At 43.8% G+C, this 24,385-nt stretch overlaps 2 protein-coding genes across 3 annotated transcripts in view; one reads left to right on the top strand and one right to left on the bottom strand.

The window, feature by feature from the left end:
• The window catches only part of LOC146203016 (uncharacterized), a 97,253-nt gene extending 87,575 nt beyond the window's left edge, over positions 1-9,678 (top strand). For both annotated transcript variants that reach the window (XM_084588496.1, XM_084588495.1), the window contains exons 5-6: positions 1,178-1,413; positions 8,685-9,678. In XM_084588496.1, coding sequence (XP_084444622.1) covers positions 1,178-1,413; positions 8,685-9,024 — 576 coding nt within the window. In that variant the 3' untranslated portion in view covers positions 9,025-9,678. The remainder of the gene's footprint in view (positions 1-1,177; positions 1,414-8,684) is intronic.
• A 2,940-nt stretch (positions 9,679-12,618) lies between these two features.
• The window catches only part of LOC146203015 (isovaleryl-CoA dehydrogenase, mitochondrial), a 71,995-nt gene continuing 60,228 nt past the window's right edge, over positions 12,619-24,385 (bottom strand). Inside the window, exons 11-12 of the mRNA XM_084588497.1 lie at positions 21,184-21,256; positions 12,619-15,664 (exon numbers count right to left, since the gene is read on the bottom strand). Coding sequence (XP_084444623.1) covers positions 15,531-15,664; positions 21,184-21,256 — 207 coding nt within the window. The 3' untranslated portion in view covers positions 12,619-15,530. The remainder of the gene's footprint in view (positions 15,665-21,183; positions 21,257-24,385) is intronic.

Below are 24,385 nucleotides of genomic sequence, written 5' to 3'. Positions count from 1 at the left end.
AACCCTTATCAACGGTTAACGTGCGCAGGCTGCTTTCCTATATGCCAGCTGCGTCTTATAAGCTGTATTGTCTGTCTCGTCCTCATGCATACTGGTTATGTAAGGAACGCTAGTATACTTCATCCCATGCTGCACTGTTTCGGCATTGCAGTTGTTCGGGGCAATTTGTGAATATATGAGGAGGAACAAGGAGCACAAGACCAAAAAAAAAAAAAAGATTATTTTGGAGAATACAATACAAATTTACGGAACCGGAATATGGAAAGATAGCGTTATGGTTCGAAACGGAGGACCTCGATAAAATGCTCAGGGGGTCTTGTGCTGGTTTTCCTGGTTTGTTCACGATTTGTTTTGTCAGTATCATGTTCTCTAAACGATTCCGCTTCATCAGACTGTTATGTCTCGGTGTAATAATGGATAGCGGGATCCTTCTTAATCGAATATAAGGCAGCAGCGATGACGTCAGAGCCTGGAAACAAGCATGGACATGACGGAGAGTACTGCTCCGCGCCGTCCGCGCAAAAACGTTTTTCTTGACTTTGCTTGCGGCATCAGACAAAGGTACCGCGGATCACCGTGAGTTACGTGCTTTGCGCGCTCTTTGGTGTTAGAGGCGGAAAGCATCTGCACCAACAAGGCAGGGACAGGGGGAGGGGGAAGACGCGGAGAGCTTGTGCCGAAAAAAAAAGCACTCCTTCTAAAAAGACAAGAGGGAAGCGTCCTCAGGCTCTGCGACTGCGGCCATTACAGTGGAACAGCGAAAGCTGGGAAGGGGCTGCGGCATCCGGTCGTCCGAACGGGGGGTAACGAACACCGGTAGACACTGCATGCACATTGCGGCGGTACGTTCGAACTCCGCGTCAAAAAGGGCGCTCTTCGCAGTCAGCCGCGCCAACAGCAAAAAGCCTGGGCCTTACAATTTCGATTTCACACAATGATGACCTCACTCAACCGCAACCTCACGCATGAGGGTGAGGTCCGTACCTGATGAGGCAGAAACCGCATGAGGTTGCCCACCTCTGGCTATTAGAGCTGTGAGGCAGAAACCGCATGAGGTTGCCCACCTCTGGCTACTAGAGCTGCAGTATAGCTCAAATCAATAAATTTCACGTTAACAGCTAAAGAAGATACTCGCAGTGAGCACACAGTTCACCCATGTCTTACCGCGCGCGTGCAGAAGGTGCAAGAGACGGTGAACCAGGCGGCGTCCGGCAGCAACTCACCGTGCTTCGGCCTGCCGGCGTCGGTGGCCGTCAGTGGGGGCAGCGGCAGTCGCAGCACACCGGGCGCTGACGGCCCTAGGATTGTACACAACGTGTACAACTCACCAATCCACCTCTACTCGACCCAGAATGTCGCCGACACGCTGGCCGCCCAGGCGGGCGTCAAACTCGGCCAGGGAAACCTCCAGCCGTAAGTACGCGGCCCAGCCATGGAATAACACGACCGTCACCTTGATAAAATGCTTCGGAAGGTCTGACTAAATATCGCGCCAAATATGCTCTATTCATACCGACTTTAAAGAACGTATACTGAGGTCGAAGTAAACGACGTATAGTCATGCGTGAAACTTGAGTTTGTTCTGACCATTGAGAGCAACGCATAAAAAGATACTGAAGTGGTTACGTCGAGATAGTAAACTAGAGACCGGTTATCCGCCATGTGCAATGCCTAGAAAGAGTGCTCGCTGGCATCATGCGGTGCATGTCATCTACGCACGTTTTGTGCTACTGTATATTGGGACACGTGAGCGCGTGACGGAACAACAATATCAGGAATACTCAGGGGTAAAGAAGCTGTGGAAGCCGAAAGGTCAACTTTCCAGTTGAGAGGCAATGCTAAGCATACTTTTCATGCCTCCCTCCGTACTGCTCCCTTTTGACTTAGCACATCCTTTGGTTACTTCCCTGGAGTCTCCCTTTCCCGCAAAGAAAAGCTTTGATGCCAGTGAAGACTTCGTTTAGCTAGCCTGGTCCCGGAATTAAAATACCCTTAAAGTCCTAAATATGCGAGTAGTCAAGTCGCCTTACAGAGCCTTACGCCGAAAAAAACATTTTTTTCCGTATTCCTTTCTCGTTTCTAATGCTTTGCTGCAGATAACTTACAAAGAGCACTTTTAGATAAACGAAACAAAAATATCAGAGCAGCTATTCTCTTCTAAGTTCCTTGCTTGAGCCATACAGTAACAAGAGGTGTTCGCCTATGAAGCCTTCATCGCCACGTCATAACTTCAAGATATCGATAAGTATTGATTGAAATAAAAAAAAAAAACACCACGGCACATTGACCAGAACGTAGAAAGTATTCCACGTCTGCAATCCTGTGATTGATCTTGCTTTGCAAAGTGGTGCGTTTATGCTATGTTTGTGGAAGCACTGCATTATGCCTGGCTTTTGCTGTGCTGCATTGAATGTGCTTGTTAGATGGTTGTGTAGAGAGATAGATATAGAGGCTCTTTGTAGGAGACAGATGAGGACGCCAGCGAGTGAAGCCAACTGAAACTGTAGTCCTTCGTGGAAAACTACCCAAGCTGCTTTATTCTAGTACGAAATGAAGATGCAAAAACTATAGTGCTAAACCAGGACAGTTAAACGGGCCTAACAGTAACTACAAAAAGCAAGCTTAACGCCAGGCTACGTGGCCGCTACATGCTTAGTTGCAAGGCAAATAAAAATAAGTTTCGACGCATGTGACTTTGAGAAGAGAACGCGTGTGCAAAAACCGCAATGCACACCTGCAAGGGAGCTTGAAACCAAAACACAATGCAAATAAGGCTCCCCAAAATGCATCCAAAGCACCCTTTGAAACAATGGCTAATTTGACCGACAAGACGACTTTTCGAACGAGCATGTAGTATAGCGGCTACTGCGCGAAAGAGGTTCATTTTACCTGTCGCTTGAATATAAATGTTCTGATGTCGACAGTACACTGACATCACAGCTACAGCCCCCAGAGTCTAACATTTATGCGCGGGCAATTCTGGTGTGAAAAAAGCCTGACGCCGTGTGAGAAAAGCACGTGTACGCAACGAACAGGTACCCCAGTCAGCCAGACTGGAGCTGTCACTTTTGGCCGAAAGCAGTCCGCAGACTATGTACAGGGTTGGTCATGACATAGAGTCTGCTTTTGAGCAGTATATTCGGACACTTCCAACGCCTTCGAAGCTACCAAGGTCATCAGGGGTGAGGGTGAGACCCTGGATCTTCATCGCACTCCGAAGAATTTGAGCGCGGGAGGAGGGGGGTGGGACGCTGTAAACACGCCATCTATTACGCGGTTCAAAGCCAGGCCCTGTGGCCTAGGGACTTTCGACCGGCCCTGTGCACCTAGAGTATGCGCACACTTGACTTGAACAATGCAACGTGACTGACGAAGCCGCTTCGGCTTCATAGAGTCGAGCAACCCTACAGCGTCGAATTCCACGCACAGATGAGAAACGTGACATGAAAGAGCTGAAAATTTTACTTAATAATCCGTAATTAGACCGTTTCACTTGGCTCAGCTTGCATCCTGGCGAAAATTAATCGCTGCAAATAGTTTGTTGTAGAGAACACTGCAGTGCCTTCTAGCTGTGCCTCTTTGTAAGTTCCTATGCCTGCATTTTGCGTGTTGTTTGAGCAACTGGAAGCTTCCACATTGTGCAGAAAAACGCGGCGCCGACGTAACGTGTGAGACGTGCGCAGAGAGATGTAAATGATGCAGCGCACATTTTGGGCTCACCTAAGGCAAACGCAACGTGCACAGTGTACGGTTCCTTCCCACGAGTCAAGATGCGGAGCAGCAGCACCGTCAGTAAAGCTATACACGAGAGGTACAGCTTCATACATTAGAAACGAGGCCATGCCCCGCTTACTTCGCCGCAATACCTGTATACCATGGACAACCATTGCGGAAACTGGAGACTCACCGCAGCAGATTTCTAGCGCAGCCGGAACGACACTTTTTGTAGAACCAACTGAAGTTAGGCTGGAAATAGTGGGCACATTTAGCAACAGCCACAGATGGGGTATAAAAATTTCCCCCGTCAGTTCACTGAGCATCTCCGACCAATGGGGCTGTAGTTTCACAGGAAACGAAGTCAGGTGTACTGCCTTCGAAGGAAGGCCACACCTCCAAGAAGTAAAGTAAGCGAAAGAAAAATACATGCGCGCAAAATGAAAATATACAGCCTAGATATGCCGCAGTCATTTTAAAGTGATTTTTACTTTGCGTAAATCCGCAAGTCATTGAAGCTGCAAAGCGTTGTGTACCCGAAGCGAATGGAGAATGCGGAGAATTTGTAGCAAAATAAAAGCACAAAGGGCGAAGCAATGTGACGAGCAGTTCGAGGCAATGGCAGATAAAACACAGAGGATACACACATGTACACTTTTCAACGGGGCACTGGATTCGCAGTAAGTTCGTTTTTATGAGAGGTTTGTATAAAATTCCGTATAAAACCTCTAAGTGTAGTTTCATTTCCTGCGCGTTTACCCTTTCTTTCTTGCACGCTTCGGTCATAAGTGTACACTCTCTCAGGTATGTTCGTTTCTGACCAACAGGCAAACTAGCCTTGCCAGTCTCCTGAAGGAAGCGATATTAACTGCAAGCGAAATGATCAGGTCTGTACTCCGCTCCCAGCGCAGTATTGCCTGCAGTCATTCATCATGCTTGCACTTAATACGCATACCTTTGTGCAAGTCTCGGCATGTCTATTGACACCCATGCGCGTCATGTTTGCCTGCTTGTAAACAAAGCGTAAACGCCCTCCTAAGCTTCGATTTGTTTTTTTTTTTTTTCGGATGACGGTCGTCATGCCGTAAAGCTTGCGCGATGTGGTTACCGTTGTTCTCCCCCCATAAAGACATATCCACGTCAGAGAAGGCACTTGCTAAGCTTACTGGTGCAAAACCGATGCAAATTCATGTTCACTAAACGCAGCCACAGATTCAGACCTTTCCTGTACACTGCTTCCGCAGTATCGAAATCAATAGATTAATCCTAAGTCAGATTATTAGGACGAAAAAGATACCTTTGTTTGCTGTGGGCGTCCGCCAACGATATACTGTTTCAGTGTTATGCCTGCAACATGCACAGTTTATTTGGTTTTAAACCTTGACTAATTGTACGCGGGAGATCCTGCGCACAAAACGCCTTCGCTGAACAAACCATCACTTGAAAATCTAGCATTTCCTTCCTTTCGACCCTTCGCCTCCTACTTGTCGTGCCAGCTGACAATTTCACGAACGCGCACCTTGCTGGCTATTATAAGCCATTAAAAGGTCATACACTTCGGCGTGGTACGCCGCATTTGTGTCGGCTACAGTAAAGTATCTGCAAGAGTTATCAATGCGCGTTTTGTAGAGAATCGTCGTTACTACCTGCGTCAAAACTAACTCCCGCCGCCACAGAATTGGAACACTTAAACTGAAATTGGTCAGCAGAGAGCATGGGGCTGGACTCCTGGGGCGCGCGTCCAGTATTTTACGGCGGTATAGTTTCGAAATATGATTCAAACTAGGCGATTGCAGTAACAGCTAAATTACAGTCACAATTTAAGCCCGCACTCCATTGAAAAGTACACCTTGCGCCTATGTGTCGGTCGGAGGCGCCGCGCGGCTGTTAACATGTCCATCGTTGCCAGCGTGGAGCCGATAGTTTTTTTGTTTTTGTTTTTTTGTTTTTAATTGACGCATTTAGGCGGAATATTTACTGCCCATTTCCAGCTGCCTCCTTATCTTTTATGTCATATCTGGTAACCTTGCTGCATTTTCTTTTAGCACAAATAAAGTGTGCATTTTTTTCATTCATTGATCTTAGTTAAGGGGATTTATACGAGCGAATCTATGTTAGTGAGGCCAAAAATACTCATTTGTTGCTTCTCACTTCGCGCTCCCTAAATTAGAAAACGTCGGGCTTGTTTTCTGTGGTCATTCCAGGAATTCCGTAATTAGCAAAGAAGAAAAAAAAAAAACCTACTTGTAGCAAATAAGAGAGAGTTCCAGGAAATGCAAGATTACCAACTGTTTCCAAAAATCCACCGGAATTCTGCATTCCCATTAGCCTGAGAACCCATCTACATCCATCACAGCTAAATCCCAACTCCATGAGCAGATAGATGCGTATCACGCATGCCTAAGGCGGCCGCATTTCGATGCTAAGCGTCCGTCACAACAGGCGCGTAGGCACGGGGTGCACCCGTTAACGGTGTGGGTACTACTGAGCGCACTTTTCCCGCTCCCCCGCCGCACACACTAGCAATAGGAGAAGATTGCTTTACAGGCTACTTTTATCCGCGACCGAGTACAAATGCGGGTGCCCGCGCTCGCGTGTGCTCGTGCCACGCTTCATCCTGCGACCGCAAATGTACAGTCGTGAGCAAAAGTGGTATACAACACTCAGGCATTGACAGTGCTCGGGAAAACTGCATCGAAATGCAATCTAACAAAAGCGTAAGGAACAGCGACATCGGCATGTGCATGTGAATAAAATGAGGCAGCGCCACTATTGTCTCGATCTTGGATAGCTGTCGCCAGATAAAGTTGGGATGCAGTTCTCTCGAGCTCCGCCACCGGCTGAGTGTTGTATACCACGTTTGCTCCTGACTGTATGTAGGCGGACGCTGGTGCATTGTTATCTCATAATTTCACCTTTAGGACTTTCTAGGTGCGTATCGCTACGTGAAGGCATTCCAGAAGGCCCAGTTCGGTCTCTATGATCGAGTTACTTTGTGCACAGAGAGAGAGCAGTGGGCCCGCTAGATTGCCACAGTGCAAATATATAGTCACCCAGCAAGGAAATAGTGCTCGTGCGCATGCTCCATCCAGACGGTGCCACTACGAATGACGGGATACAACAATAAGGGCAGAGCAGCACACTACAGAATGGCGGCGTTAAACTGCGCTCTTCTGTCGATACGACAAGGCGGACGTAAACATTCAACGTTGTGTACACACAGCTGCCATCCAGACAACGCGCTATCTAAGGTTTGCCGCATGAGCCGATACACATAGCTCACAGTCTCGGTTTAACTGAACATTTTTGCATGGTTGTGCAGCTTGATGGTGTCGCCGCTAGTTGTTGCTACTGTAGTGGGAAATGTTTGTTACGGCCTTCTGGCGTTGCACATATGCGAACGTTGCACTTGGTGACAACCTATGTAGTACAAGTCAGTGAAGAGAGGCCAGCGGCTGCTAAAGAGTAATAAGGCTGCCTTCAATAAAAAAAGAAAATAATAATGAAATGCCCACAGTACTCCACTCTTTCGTCACAATTATTTCAAGTATGCAAGTGCTTGAGCACGGAGTCGTGAGGAAAGTCAAGGACAAGCTGAAAGAACTGCGTTCGCCACGTTGTCACACAGTGCAGCCGCACGCTTACTTGCCTGAAAGTCGATATACACAGGGCTCAAAATCAAGGGGTGTCCTAATGAATACCAAATGCACAATTAATCAGTGTGGAGCCATTTGTTAAGTAGCTCTTAATGTTGAGACAAGGCCCACTAACTATCAGGAGAGCAAATTCCAATTACAGCAGTCTTGTTTGCTGGCCGGTTGCCCGCTTGTTACCTTGAGCTGCAATTTTGCAGTTCAAGGTTCATCAGAATGGCACTGCGGATTGTGAACTTTCGCAACAGACAGTACACAAATCTATCAAACAAGGTGGTGCGTGCATGAGAGGCCCCTTGCTCACTCAAGACACCGAGCCCTGAGTATGCAGTCAAAGTTGATGGTCACCGAGAGCATTTTGGCTCACTCTATCAGTCCAATACTGTCAAAAGAAAATTAGGAAGCCATTTAAAACGGCAAAAAGGCCGTACGAGCCACTTTCCAACGAATACAGAAGCAAGCCACATCAAAGGCAGCTTCCAAAATCAATCTCAAGCAGCATATTCTCCGTAAATATACAAGAGACTATTTGCAGGACCCTTTCAGCATGCTTCCTCTCAAGATCTTTTCCTTTTTATTTCAACACACTTCGTCTTTATGAGGTATGCAACGCGCAGTAGAAAAGTTGGAATCAATCTCGCCTAGCCTTGCGACGAGGTGGTGGAACTGAAGAAATGCGCAGGTACTTAGCGCTGCGAGGGAGGCGAAGACACATGCATTCTTGGGAGTAGCCTCTTCCAGCAATCGCGGACATGACCCCCTGTGTGTGTGTGTGTGTGTGTGTGTGTATATATATATATATATGTTATATACGTCAGCATATGTGCAGCATATGCTGCAATCTACAGGAAAATCGGTACCCGTTTCCGCAGTCTCGGTGACCATCAAATGGTTAGCCCTGGCCCGAAAGGCTGCGTAGAGGGAATGAGTAGAAGCAGTGCTTGCTGTTTGGTACAGGCCCGTTTCATGTTTGCAACCACTCGTGCTTCGCCTGGGCATCGAGCACACGCGAAACCGACCTGCGTTAGCGCGCAGCGTGCTCGGTTCTCACAATGGTTCGTTAAGACGTGCAGGAGTGTGAGCCACGCTTTGAAGTAGTTAAGCTAAAGCACCGCGCTGAGGTTGTCCTCCGCCTGTCGGCACACCCTCTGCCGTCATGCGAGCATAGTATACGAAGCACGCGTGTTCGTAAGCACGACACGGGTCCTGCGTGCTGCCTGCCTGCCATGCCTGCCGTGCCGCTGTATGTCCCGAGCAACTAACCAATCGTGAAGTATTTTTATCGACCTGTCCTTCCTGGGCCGCAAACAACAATAGATCGGGGAGCGCCAGCCCTCAGCAGCAGCAGCAGCAGCACTCTCCACGCAGCGTGGGCAGCGCGGGCAGCGGCGTGGGAATGGCCCGGCCCGGTACCAAGCTGTCCAGTGCTGCCGACATCACTTTGTCGCCCACCTACCAGATGATCCATGGCGAGGAGTGGCGCGACATTCGCAAGAGCGACCTCCAGGAGCACCGGCCCGTCCAAAACCAGCTGTACGCAGTGCAGCCAGACTACGGCAATGCCATCAACGCGTTTGGAGCCCCGAAAGGACGCATCCAGCAGTCGAACAGCTTCAAGACTATCATGTCCACCGTCATGACACCAAAGCTGCTCTAGAGACCCTGCTTACGACCGCAAAAATAAGCACCCGTAGGCAAACTCGTGTTTGTGAGGCTGCAGGAAATGCAAAGTGCAGAATGCAGCCATATGTCTGCGCTTAATCAAAAAAAAAAAAGAGTGCATCGCACGGATGAGGAGACTGTCGGGAAACATGAGTTTGCCTATAGGAGTTCCTCGTTGCTGATGAGGTTGCCTCTAAATCTCTCTAACCGTACAAAAAAAAAAAAGAAATAGAGGGGGTCTCACGAATACAAGTGTGTAATGTGCCGTGCCTTGGCAGCCACACACCAGTGCTTGCATCGCTTTCTGCAGAAGAAAAGCCGTCGACAAGGATGATGTGCAGGCCTACTCGGCCAATAGCGGTAGCACCTGTTATTCATTTCTGACTCTTATTCAAAGGTACCAAAAGCAGATGCTCGCGACCTGCGGTTCCGACACCAAAACCTTACCTTTTTACCTTTGCGAGATACTGTGTTTTAAAGGGTGCAGAAATTTTTTTCTCCACATACATCAATAAACGATGCGATTCTGGACACCTTGAGTCCCATAAAACACAACATGACAACTGCAGTGCCAAGATGACTACCTCGACATTTTACAAAACTGATAACCATTTCTGAACCAACTCCAGTTCGAAAAAAAAAAACAAAATGGCAGACAAAAGGCACCAGAACTTTCGACTCATTTGGATAGCCAGTGTGACAAAGAATGCAGCTTTTCTGCATGTGCATCCATGAACCCTTTTTGCGAAGAAAAATTTTAAGAGGCAAGCCAAATACAGGCATTGTGATGCTCTCTGCTGCCAAAAATAAATATAGGACTCTCATGTTTCAGAGGCACAAACGCGCCCTGTGGCCCACAATGTGTAACCCGCAGTATGTACAATCCTAATGAGAGAACTCAAAAAGATGCAGTTTAGATAAAACACACAGGCTTGAAGCCTGAACAGGTGAATGACCGCCTATTTGCTGTACTGCGACCATCACTTGTACCTCGCTCCCAAACAATTGTGCTTGTTGGTGATTGTGGATGTATTAGTGCTTTCCTGCTTTGGAAGGAGTGCCATATGAAGTGCTTTTGTCTTGCTCTGGGTGTCTGATAGCTGGATAGATTACAAGGAGATGTTTTTTTCACTGCTTTCAATATTTTTTTTTTTTTTCTGAGTGACCCGCTATCCCTTCTGGTGCGCCTTATGCACTGCATTGCAACGTGTAATTGCAGTAAGGCATATCAGTAGAGATGCAATTTTTTTTTAATGTATTTATGTCTTTTATTCTGCTTGTCATTTTTTTTTTTTTTTTTGTCCTGCAAACAACGCCATTCAACTTCTCTGTTGCCAAATCAAATCCACATGAAGACTTCCTCAGAATGGAGTTGCTGTAGTCTACATCTTTCATTGCCATAATTTTTAGGGCAGTTAAAAAAGTCAGATGCACAAATTCCTCAGTGCATGTCCGAGCATGTATACATAATGCATTGTTGAGAGAAAAAAAAGCAAGTGTGATATGCTGAGGCTTGACATGCTGCTTATACTGGAACAAAGAAGGACTATTTATTAGCCATGGAACTGTCAAGTAGTAGCTTAAGTACACACAGCAACGGAATGTTCAGCTGTATGCAGGTTTATGTCACTGTACAGTAACTTATTGAAATAAATCTCCTATAAATCAGAAACGTCTCGTTGTTGTATTCTGCCGATGCAAAAGGTAAGCTTAACACCTCTGAAGCCACAAACTTTCTCCTTCCCTTGTCCAACAAAGTACCAAACACTTCCACACTGATATGAGATCTGTCTGTTAAATGCTGAGGCTAATATTGCAATGCATTATTCACATGCTTGTCTTTCTGAACCTACCTGCCATTCACACTAATGCCATGGAGCAGTTTTGTTTCTTGCGCTCGGCTAGTCAAAGATGTAGAGGAGCGAGAATTCTCTTGCCTTTTTAACATATTTGAAACCAGGCCAACAGTTTTCCTAAGAACAAGAACATGAGATATGAAGCTTTTAGCCTGGCTTAGACTAGTATTCTTGAACACTTCATAAAACCTGGCAACTCGGAATCGGAAAAATGACATGCAGGTGGCACCACCACAAGGCTCCACCTGTAGCACCACCTGACTGCACTGTAGCTGCTAATGTCAGCAGCCAAAGGCAACAGAAACACCCGAGACCACCAGCTAATTTGACCATATCTGCTGTTTGTATGGGGTCTAGTTACTCCTCTGAGCATCAACATATTGGCACCAACCTGGCGGTTTCACTACAGGGCCTCCTTCAAACAAACAAATGTGCTCGTAGCAGAACAACTGTGGAACCTCCAAAATGGGAGAGACTTCAAAGTGGATGTACAGGATGGTTGTCGTTGGAGGGGGCAGTATGCCCAGCCCACTGTATATGCAACACTGATAAGGACCTACCTTCCCATTGTTCTCAATTTTTTTTCAGAGGGCTTATACCAAGTTTGTTTTTTTTACCTCTGGCCTTTTGGATGTCTGCTTAGAATTGATGCTGGCTTACATTCAAGTAAATATAGTATAACACATCTATTACTGTTCTCTTTTTTTTTTTTTACTACATCAAATCAAAACATGTTCTATATTAGGCAACATTTCACAGTGAAAAAAAAAACAACAAAAAAAAAAAACAACCAAAGTTGTCCCACTGTAGCAAATGCACTTGTTAGCCAAAAACAACTTCGAAGAATGTGTTGCATTCCACACCTTTTTTTTTTCAAATGAGATAGTGTAGCGCAGTGACTGCCTTCCACAATTTGCAATTCTTTTTCCTACATAACACGGCAGTCTTCCCTGTAAGCCTCAATAAGTGCTAGAAAAGGCACGTGCTTGGCATGTGGAAGGGCTCGTGCCAAGCACGAGCCCTTCAGTTCCAGCATGTATGAGTAAAGCCAACAGCCACAGAAACCAAGAAAAGCATTAGGAACTGTTATATTATTTGCAGTGTTGATCAGTAAGTAAAGATAAGTAAGGAAAATTGATTAGAAAGTAAAGATGAAAATAATCACATGCGACCGATTAGATCCGAACCCACGGCTTCTGCATGTCTCGTGTGGAGGTGACAATCGTGGTACAACAGGACGTTCCTACGTCCGCCGCTAAATCAAGGATGGTGCTGGTGAATGGATGGTTATATGTAACACATATATCCATGAAAGTAGAAGATATAGATGGCCACCACTGTACCTCAGTTGGTAGAACACTAAGTGACATGTAGAGCTCACGGAATTGGATCCATCAGCAGCGTGTGATTAGTTTGTCTTCTACATGCTAATCAATTATTTTTCATGTAAAAAAAAAAAAAGAAAAAAAAAGTGGTTACAATAGTTGTTTCTCGCCAAAGAATGCCACAAAGTAGAAAAAATGAAAACCGTTTCCTTATGCGTTCAATGGTTTCAGTTGCTGCTGGCATTCTAGATATTTGCCTTCACATAAAGGTTGACAGACATGCGAATGGCCAAGAGTGGTGGTTTCTGTCACCCCTCCAGTGGTCACGTTCCATTCTCCCTGCTTTAGTTCAGAGGGAGAAACACTGCCTCTATATATTAATAAAGAAACTTCTTATGTATTGCCCCACAAGAGAAGATAGCCTCTGTTTAATGATACCTTTGCACTGACAACACATTGAAAGGTTAGAAACCATATATTTCATAACAAATAAATGCATCCATATAAAATAATGCCAAACACAAACATTTCAATGCTGCCATATGCAGCAGCAACTTAGTACAACCTTTTAAACAAACAAGCAGTCACAAGTAGTGCAAGACTGTTCAAGTTCAGGCTAGTTAATGAATGTCTCTTCACAAAAAAATGGCACCGACAAGAAGGAAACCTGTGAGCCAACAGCATCCAAACCTAGATGGCAATTAGGTTCAGAGTAGAACAGTAAACACATCTGTCAAATTTGAAATGAAGGTGCTCGAGATCGTATTAGCACCGCAGCATAGCACTGCTAGAGCATTTTGACACAAACTCGGGCAGCACTAACACGATAAAACTGGTTAGCAGTAAAATGGTGCCCCTGACTTCATGACAGGGATCACAGACAGAAATAGAATGGTATACTTGATGTCATGGCAGCGATCACAGGGAGTAGTAAAAATAAACAAAATTGTATATCAAAGCAGCAATGATATTCTTTGTAAGCAAAGAAAAATCACTCAACACCTAAAACAGAGCACAACCCCAGGAAAACATCTATGTGATGTATTATTCTTAATATTAATCAGGAAAATACACGGAATCCATAGGCAAAAATGATACTAGTGCTAATCGTGATTTCTGTTATAAGCACGCACATTAACGCCAAAATCTGGCCTGTATAACCGGTAAGCATGAGTAAAAACTAAGAACACCCATATGCCAGTACCTGACTTTTCATGGCTGTATTCACAATAATAGAGGGTGGGGTTAATTAAGAGTGCAGCCATTTGTTAAGCAAAGCAGCGGTAGTCTTCTTACTCATTTGGTAGCAGCACGTAAACCAAAGTGCTAATAAATTCTTATGGATGCTCGCAAAACAAACTGAGACAAAACTAGCGCCTCTTAACCCAACCCACTCTGCTATTACATATATAATGCTTTGAAAAATTCTATCCTCAATTTCAGCCACTCACCACGTGACATTCAGTGAAAGAGCTACATTTGCTAACAAGGAGGGAAAATTTCAATATAATGCAGCTAAAAGGTTGCACACTCCGCAAGAAAAGATTGTGGACAGCGCAAGCATCGACCAATATGTACTGCTGCATCAAGTGCCAGAGTTTCCACTTTGCACCTCCCGGAATGCCCATCTGACAGCATGTGCTTCACATTCTTCCCCTCTACACAGGTTGATAGCAAGAGGGAATGCACACAACTAGTATCGAGATTATCAAGAGGCTCTTGCACATCCAAATATTCACAGCTCTTCTACAATGATTACCGCTTACGGCTAAAAATTCTCTTTCTCTCTAGTCAGGTGAATCCCACTGCAGTTTGCCACCGTGTGTCTTTTTGTGTCATACTCTGGGAAGGCCAGCATGTAACACAAACATTGTAGGACACTGAGGAAATGATGACATGGATGCACTATGTGCAGTCTGGGCAGCAGAATGCTAAAGCACTAGGCAATGCAGCAATAAAATATGGCAGGTGTCCATGCGGTCTGCAAGCCTTTGTCCCCGACACCATCAATTCCACTTCGTCATAAGAAAACCACAGCACTACATTTACAAGGCCCATTCATATATATCTGCTCATTATAAATAAAATCTCTACTGAATGTATCAAGAAAAACCATTACACTCTTATTGTGCGCTTTGAATATGCGTACAGGCGAACTCAGAGAGAAAAAAAAAAAAAAAAAAACATTGTGCGGCAACGTAACCGGGCTGTGTAACCGGGATGTGTCAGATATTACAGATATAAATGCAACGCGTAGACTGCAGAACCATACAGTGGAATGAAATTTACTACAGCATACAAGACATTGAATTTCCTTGAAAATTTAACGTGCAAGTGTAACTGGGTTGACCAAATACACCAGCCAATACAATTGTGGATCATAATGTGTACTTCCCGATGAGCTTTGTTCACGCTTACCACGAAATAATGGTAGTCGCAGCAAAAATTTGCGGGTTCCAACACTGACAACTGGTGTATAGTTGTGCACGTGCGCACCACCGTAAGGTACACACAGTGCTATTAGGGAATCCATGGTATGTTTCTGTTAAGGCCACTGATGGATGCACTCCGCAGAGTAAGGTTTGCAATTGATCACTACATGTTCCAGGCACACCCTGATACAAGGAAGGCTGTATACCTTCCTTTCGCAGTGGCATAAATCGGAACAAATTGCTAATGCTGCAGAACACTAACTTGCATGCAAGAGAAATGCAGCCGCCGTTTACATCAATTCTGTTAAGTTTTGATGAACAGCTTCTTCCAAACGAAAACAAAAATGCAGGACATCACTACAGGACAACAGTAGTATTATGCAACATTTCATTGTCCTGCACAGATATAATCTCAACTGCTGACACCCCCAAACACAAAAAAATATACTGAAACTAGGTACAGCAAACATTCCCTAACAAAAATAGGCATATTTATAGCCAAACACAAGGTGGCACAAATTCCTTACATACTCTGCCTGGAATGAAAAAATAATAAAAAAAGAAAGAACAGGCTGTGCGCACCCAACACAATAACAGTTAGAAATAATAGTCTACAACTTCCATGCCAAAAAAGTCTCACTGACAGGCAGGCAGTGAAGTGTAAATGTGGCCCACCAAAGCTTACATGATTAAAAATATGCATACGAAAACAATTCAAGGTATCAAAAAAAAAAAAAAAAAAAGGCTACATACAAATGCTCTCACTGTGCGTTCATTTGCATCAATAATGACTGCGGAAGACTACAACAATGCTCTCAGTTACCTGGATGTGAGCCACTAGACTGTATTTGAGACACCAGGGTGAAACAAGCAGGGGGAGACATAACCTCACTTGTACTCCTGGTTGATGGTACGTCCAATAATGAGTCGACGAATTTCACTCGTACCAGCACCTATCTCGTAGAGCTTCGCATCTCGGAGCAGCCGGCCAGTCGGGTAGTCATTGATGTAGCCATTGCCACCTGTTGACCAATTATGGAATAAAGCATTTTTTTTTTTTTTTTTTCGTTACAAGTGTGGTGACAACAGAGAACAGGTCGCTTTAACAACAGGAAAGTAAGAAATAAGTTTTCTTTTTTTTTTTCCACGCATACAACTAACACGGCAAACACTCCTTATAGAGAGATAAGTGGGATTCTCCCAAACAAGCTGATGAAACCCAGCTGTACCGTCATCTGCGCTATTAAACACATGACAGCGTGGCTTAGACTAATGCCAGCGCTGTTTAGTGTTGGCCGCTGGAGTCGAGACGAAGCTCTCTATGTTTGCAGTAGCTGATAACAGTTGCAATGCAGTTTAAATCCTCATTTGTCCTGCTTTTCCTAATAGTAGTTTCTTTAAAGTGGCAGCTTTGAGGCCAAGTTCAAAAGAAGCGCGAGCTGTCACACGCCATGCCGTGTTGCCAAGATAAGCAAACTGCAACATGCCTTTTTGAGTGCACGCGAGACTTAAGCCACGAGTGAAACGCAGCAAAGTGTGTCTGTTACAAGCAGCCATGCTCCCTGTTGGTCAAACACAGGTGAGAGACAAGCGACAAAAAAAAATACCATCGCATTACCATGTTCTGAAATATTTTGGCGGGCTAGTTGGTCAAGCATCATGTAGCAAACAGACACACACACACATGAGGTGAAAAATCAGATCAACATAGCGCTGCATTCACCTGTCTCTTTGTCTCGTGGGAGTGTTTGTTTGCTACATAATTCATTGTTTACAGATACCCGGAAATTTTTCCATTCATATGTCACACATTGGCACTGTTCTGGGCCAATATAAAGTGGGAAAAAGCATGGTACGATTAAGCAGTTAAAGTGAAAGAAGCAAACTGGAAGACCTAGAAGAAATGCTCACTGACAAGCAGGTCAAATTGAATGCAGCAGTCACTGTAAAATGTCACTGGCTTCATCTGCAAAGTTGTATTAACACACGCTACACAAAAAAGCCCATAATTCTGCAAAATTGGTGCACGCGGCAGGCAACCAAAAAATGTATTCTTTGACCATTTGAAAGTTCCTTTTGGCCATGTCTTCTTTTATGCGTGTGTGCCTGATAAAAAATCGAAGACACAAATACTATTCATTCACCTAAACATGTCCCGTTTCCCCTTATGACTGAAGAAGGCATCAGCTAACACATGCTCACAAAGATGGAGTGGGTTTGGGCAAGCAGCTTCTGCAGGCTCTATCCAGAGACCACTACCCCTCCCCCACCAAAAAAAATAACCAAATTTATGTCACTAAAATAAATGTGACATAGGCGAGCTAGCACAGTCACTTTGCTCAACTTTTTGTATCTTCAATAATCTCGGTGACTGTACTGGCAGGGTTCAGTCCGGATTGAATTTAGGGTGATAAATTTTATTGACGTCAAGGAAATGCGAAAGCATACGTCCTTTCGAGTACTGTAGCAATGAAGAACATCTCAAGGACTTTCGTTAGAATGAAGTCTTTCACTACACTCAGGTCTTTCATTATATACGAGTTTTTCGTCTGTGTTCTCCAAGAAAGGGGATATTTCTCTCTCCATTGTGCCACCTGTCAACTGTGGCACGTGGCTCTTCCATCAATTAAGCCCTCTCGGCATTTGGACCGAGTCCTTCACTAGCGAAAATGCCACCTTTTCTAGGGATGAAGCCTCAGGCCAACACCCATTCCTCCAAGGCCTTATCCAGACAAGATGGCATTTTTGCAAGCAGAGCACTTAATCCAAATGCATGCTCGGTGTTTTTCCCTTCTATTTCACTCGTTGCATCTACTGCACAGAGATGAAGATGGAAGCTGGCGAAGACAACATGCAAAGCGCAGCGTGAGAGACTGGCAGTTTGGCACGCTGAACAGTTAGCTGCGGTGATAGTGTAGGTGGCCTAATCCAGCAGCTAGCTAAGCGGATCGATTCGCACAACCCTGCGTTCGAAACCCACTCGTGACTGTAAAGTGCTTTATTTTAGCTTGTCAGCATTCTGAGGCTCCATCGGAAGGCCTTAAAGACGGCTTTTGCACTGGGGAGGCACTTAGTGGTAACGCACTGAAACCACCTGACCTGTGGACTGTAAACAGGACTGCATGACAAATATGACTATAGAGCACAAGCTGGAGTCTGCAGAATCAAGACAGTGGCACAATATACTAGTGAGGCATGTTTTGTGTAGCAAGCCCTAAACCCATGACAAGGAATATATTGCCCTGGACAGAACACAAACAAGGTTCAACATGAACATTATGTCACAGAAATCTGTAATGGTTCACAACAGGTATACAATAAGCAGTGATCTACATAAGGGACATACGTGCTTGTACCTGCTGCCAAACTACTACTTATGTGTGGTGTGTTACTTTTTGCACATTGCTGTCATATTTTTCTAACAACTGCAGAGTTTTCCATTCAGGCTTGAATAGCAAAGCTTCTGGCAGTGTCAGGCTTCTGCACTGAACACAACTGTAGCAACAAAAGAAAAAAAACAAAATACAAAAAAGAACAAGAAGCTAATATGGCTGGTGTGGTAAGGGCCCTCAACTTTCTGCAGTGAAAACTTACAAATTCCTCAAGATAAAATAAAAAATTAATGAAAGGCCTAAAAAAGCCTAGCAGAAGGCAAACAAAAAAAAAATTGAGTTTATTATATTTATTTCCAAACATGTTTAGCGTGCTTCAAATGCACGTAAAATTGCAGACTGCCACCGCAACCCAGACTTGGGCAGTGCATGGTATTCCCTTCATATGAAAAATGGTGCTTGTCTGGCATAACACCCCAGTGGCAACTCAATTATCTCTGTAATACGGCTTTGATGAACCATTCTGCAACTGTCGTGGTGAATGAGTCAGCGAGCGGACGCCAGCCCTACAAACAAAAGTTCGGCTCCCGCCTGATACTCCCGTTCTTTCCAGGACAATACCTAGAGAACAACACCTTAGAGCTGATGTTTGGAACTTCTAAATGAAATTAAAGATGGTTTTCACTGCTATGTCTAACATTTGTTACGAAGCACGCCGTACAGTAGAGTGACTCTTCTTGTAGGAGGATGATGTAAACGCATCATCACTACAGCCGCCGTGCTTGATATGATAGTCTATTGCTCGCACAAATGGAGAAAACAAGCGTGCCAAGGCATCGGGAGAACTTTGCTTGTAAGTAGATTCTAGGTTTCATGAGAATTCAGACAAACTAACCACATTCCTTTAGTATCATTATTTGTTCTCACTGAGGGCTTCTACAAAAACAATAAGAAACATCAAATCTTGACTGCCAGCACACAATTCTGCAAAACAAAATTAAGTCCACTAATTTTTGAGACACTGCAGAAAAATAAGGGCCTGGGTATGATGTCACCAAATTGACATCATACACCAAGACAAAATCATTAGGGGAGGGCAGGAGACGGATACATCGTTACTAATGCCATACTACAGTAAAGCCCATATATACCAACCAGAGTTATAATGAATGCTCCCTTATTACAACGAGGGTGAAGCTACTACCATCAAATATATATCACAGCTATGGCACTGCATTCCAGGTAAAAACTTATCAACCATGGTTGCATCGCTTGAGTACGTAATGAACAATGAAGGATTGTGAGCCTGCCCCGCAGTCGAAAAATGCAAGCTTCCTGCCAGCGCCGAGAACCAAAGACTGCCGCGTTTAGCTGCCGTGATCCCCCCCCCTTCCAAAAAGAGCGTATCTCAAAAGAGACAATCAAAAGGTGGCATTGAAAGTGCAGTTATTGCTGACAAAGTGCGCAAACCTGGGCTGCAAAGTCATGCGTGTTGGCTGGCCAAAATGTCTAAAATGGAAGCGAATGCAAGGTTAGCATAAGAAGGAAGCTGTGTTGAAAGCAACACTTCTGCACACTACTGTCTCCCTGCTTTCCACCTGTGCTTTTGTCAGGGTGTACTACGAAAATAGGCGACTCCACAACAAAGCACTCAAGCTTATGTGCCAAACCTCATATCGGTGCTTGGGCATTTCAGTGTACAAAGAGGGTTTATGTGCAATTCACAAAAGACCGACAGCTATCTGCGAGACCCGAAATATGTATTCAAAACGGGAGGCCTTATCACCATCGCCATCTGTACGTGCAACACACAACACAAAAGTCATACATTCAGTGGAGTTTAAAGATACTAGTATAGCTTTTGTTCACAGGCACTGAGAGTTGGTTTGATCATTACAGACTCAACTAGTCAAAATTGCTGCATTTTCATCCTTTCACTGCTGTATTACAAAGCTAGACAAATCTGAATAAAAAAAGAACAGTTGTTCACATACCAGATCTATTTTATTTTTTTGCAATACTCTGCAAACAGATTGCATAATGAAGCCTGCAAGTATGCTCTTTGTTAAAATTTTAGAGCCCGGGGGGTCCTGCTTCCAAGTCATGTAGCAGGACTCCTGCAAATTTCATTGCCTTCAGAAGATTTTCAGCACTAGGGGTGCATTAAAAGCCGCATTATGTGGTTAGGAGGCAAGTTCCTTGGGCTCCCAATCTTTTGACAATGGGTGTATATTTACCCCGCTTTACTCTCTCCAAGCTATACATCATATCTCTGCTTGGCTAAAAGGCGAAATGTTTCAAAGCTGCACACAGCCTATAAGGGACAATGCAGCGTGGGGCACCAGACTAATTTTGAGTGCCTGGTAATCACTGCACTGGAAGCACGGCATATGGGTGTTTTTTTTTGTATTTTTGCCTCCATCAAAGTGTGGCCCATTCAATCCAATATCCTTACACTCAACAGCCAAAAGCCAAAGTCACTGAGCTTCCAACTGACACTCTTGGCATGCAGCAATGCTCAGTGCAGTTTAGTCCCCACAATGACACAATGTTAAGCAGGCCTCACATTTCACTAAATACGAAAACAGTGGAAGTGCATAGGCCTTAGGCATTAGGCAATAAAGAAATTGGACAAGCCAGCAAAAGCGAAACTAACTACAAAGAGATCGTAGCACTGATACAATCACTAAAATGGTGTATTTCGAAAGAACTGAGGCTTAAACCAGAATTCTTTAGAGTCTTTCAAAAAATATTTCAAAAACATCCGCTCTGAAAATGCGCACTTACAGCATAAGTGGTCTGAAAACTGCAGTTAACGTAATACCTCTTATCCCCACAGCATGGGGCCAGAAATTCAGTGTGCACGTTACTCCCTCGGTTATAATGTCTGCATCGGTGACACCGCCATCAAATAAATCTGGATGCTCATCCCTGTACCTGGCAGCCTGCTGCAATGCCACAAATCGCCCATTAGGCGCCATTACGAGTAATGCGGTACTTCTCCTGCTAATCTCGAATAGAATGCAGAGCTGAACGCCACCATACAATCGCAAAACAAGTGTACACCCACTTTCAAAAATTGACCTTTGCAAAAAAAAAAAAAAAAGAAAAGCATTATTTTGCACCAGCAGCGTACAGATTTTATCGTTTGCATCCAAGATACTCTAGCCAGCTTCTCACTGCATGCTCCAGCATTCTGATGTACTCACCTAAGCACTGCACAGCATCCAAGGCCAACTGTGTTGCCTTCTCTGCACAGTACAGGATTACACCCGCACAGTCCTGCACGTGTAAAAAAGAAAAAAAGAATTGAGCAAAAGAACAAAACTTCGCACAGATTTCAGGATTGCAAGAAGTGGCAATAAAGAAATAAAGAGTGAAAGGCAGAGAAAAACATGGCATTTTCAAGATACTGCAAGTCCAGTTATATTAGCTGACCGTTTGACTGATGCAAACATGTGCTAAAACTTTGAACTGCTGTAAATGTGTTTCAGAAAGGCCAGAAGGTTGTTTCCACATAAGATCCAACAAAGGATGGTCGGTCAACCTTTTATATCCATTTTAAAATTTTATATATTGTTGCCTGATGACTGGAAACAAGAGATCTGCAATTCGTTTTGCTACCAAACATTTTTTTGAGGCACAGGGAATTAATAATGACGAAGAGCTGGAGTGCCATGCTTATCTTCTTTGCTGTTTTGGCCAACTTTCATTATGAATTATACAAAATATAATAAAGTTAGCTAGCTGAAAATTGTCCGACTAAATATATGCATGTCTTTATTTGTCTTCAGCTACTAATTTTCGCTTTACTGGGTAGTGTAGATACTTTATAAAAGTTCTCAAATTAGGTCCAGGATACGAAACATTACCTACTTTGCAGGCCTTTCTTTTTTTATGGCTGAACAACATTAACTCCGCACTATGTTCTCAGCATAGTTATCTATCAAAGCTTATATTTATATAATGTTTCAATACAGAGATACGATCGCGCTAATTCCAAGAAAACAACGAATAATCAGAATTTCTGACAATAAAAAAAAAAAAACATTTTTTATATTTATTAAACTTTGTCCACCTATTCTCTTCTACTTCAGCTTTCAAAATCATCAAAAACATATTGCATAATTTTGTTGCACTAGTAATTGCGGCCACTTCAATAAGGCCCTTGTGCAAGGCCCCACGCACCACGCAGGTCTGAAGATTCTACGGCATTTGTGAATTGCCCATGATTTTTAAATTTTGGTATAATATTGTAACAGAGAGAAATGTATTTACAAAAGAGGATTAAGGATATATACATTGAGAGACAGCAAAGGAGCCAGGAAATGAGCGCCTAGCGTTTGACGCACCTCTCTTCTTCTTCCACAAACTGTGAAGGGCACGTAGAACTGCCTCATTAAAATACAGTGTTCATGGGCTGCATTTGTTTATTTGAATGATTTGACAGCGCACATTAATTTCAATCCTGTACACAGTTTCACCCATGCAGTCTCGGCTATGCGTGCTGGCATGAAGTGTGGACAGCACATAGAACGCGCTGCAAAAGGCCCAGTTCAGGCCCTCCGGATGCAGTCATCTGAGACAGGCGCTAGCATCTGGTTACTAATACGTAGTTTTGTTTTTGTTTTTGGCATTCGATACCTCGCTTTGCCACTCGAGCACCACATGCATGCTTTTCACGGATGATCGCATCTGACGCAACAGTTTCTCATGCAGCAGCAGCTGTCACCCTCACTGGTGAAGCGGGCGCTGGAAGCTCTCCGATAGTGCTCTCGTCTCGCTTCCTTCACCCTCGTGTTATCGGCGTCTGGTTCCGGTGCAAACCAGACGCCGATTCGATATAGTGAAGCTCCAATGTACATGTGTTGAACAGCAACCCGAAAGGCACTACTGTTTTGAACTCAGATGCGAAAACGAGCTCTCACTGCGCCGCACCCCTTAAAAGGAACGTCTGGAGTGAGCATACCCTTGCACTCATGGCTGCTCTGGTGACCATATCATCATAAAATTAATGTCCCCAGTTCCGTCAACATCTTTGTACTGTTGGGCATTTTTTAATAACCTGAAATCCAATCCTGCTTGCATTTTCTATGCTTAGCGGGCAAGGAGTCGGATCTACAACAATTGCAAATTCTTGTGTAAGGGTCTTATTGGACTGGCCGTAACTACCAGTGCATCAATATTATGCAATATGTTTTTAATGATATTGAAAGCTGATGTAGAGGACAATAAGTAGACAAAGCTTAAAAAATATCACCAATGGGCTTTTTTTTTTTTTATTCGTCCTCAGACATGTTCATTGTTATGGTGAAGGTAACTGCGAGAAAAACGTCTGTGTGCTGCCCGATGCCACAGCGCATCAGGAACTCTACGCGAACTGATTTTGAATCATCCTTTGCCAAGTCTGTCACAGCTAATTTGAAACGTCGAGACAAAAAATGACTAGATGCAATATAGTTAGGTGTGGAGAACGATGAGGACAAAGTGGCGTGCTCGTTTGTGGAAGGTAAAAAGAAGTGCATCGAAAGCTGGGCACTCATTGCCGGACTCCTTGGCTGTCTCTCAAAGTATATATATTTTATCCTCTGTTGTAAATATATTTCTCCCTATTAAAATATTATGCCGAAATTTTAATATCATGGGCCATTCACAAATGCAGCAGAATCTCCATACCTGCGTGGTGCGATATGCCTTGTACAAGGGTCTTATTGAAGTGGCTGTAATTACTAGAGAAAAAATTATACAATATGTTTTTAATGATTTTGAAGTAGAGGAGAATAGGTGGACAAAGTTTAAAAAATATAAAAAATGTTTGATTTTTAATTGTCCTCAGAAATTTTGATTGTTCGCCGTTTTCTTGAAATTAGCATGATCGTATCTCTGTATTGAAATGTTATATAGATATAAGCTTTAGCTGCATGACAGATAACTATGCTTAGAACATAACTGTCGATTTATTGCTGATCTGCTATAAACCTTTTTTAAAATCTGCAAAGTAGATAAAATTTTGTATCCAGGGGCGAATTTGAGAGATTTTATAAGAACATCTACACTACTTAGATAAGCAAAAATGAACTGAATAAAAATAAAAACATGCATATATTTAGTCAGACAATAATCAGCTAGCTAACTTTATTATATTTTGTGTAATTAATAATGAAAGTTGGCCAAGACAGCAAAGAAGTGCGACACTTCAACTTTCCGTCATCTTTAATTCATTGTGTCTCGAAAAAAAATTTTGGCAGCAAACCCCAATTGCAGATCCCTTCTTTCCAGTCATCAGGCAACAATATATAAAATTTTGAAATAAATATACAAGGGCGACCGTCCTTTGTTCGATTTTACATAGAAACACCCAGAATTAGGTAACGGCTTACATATAGCTAAACTGCAGCAACTAAGTTATTT

The sequence above is a fragment of the Amblyomma maculatum genome, chromosome 1 (genome assembly GCF_055883805.1).
Source record: "Amblyomma maculatum isolate TAMU_Amacu chromosome 1, ASM5588380v1, whole genome shotgun sequence".
Lineage (NCBI taxonomy): Eukaryota > Metazoa > Arthropoda > Arachnida > Ixodida > Ixodidae > Amblyomma > Amblyomma maculatum.
This window is presented reverse-complemented; position numbering and strand designations above follow the sequence as displayed.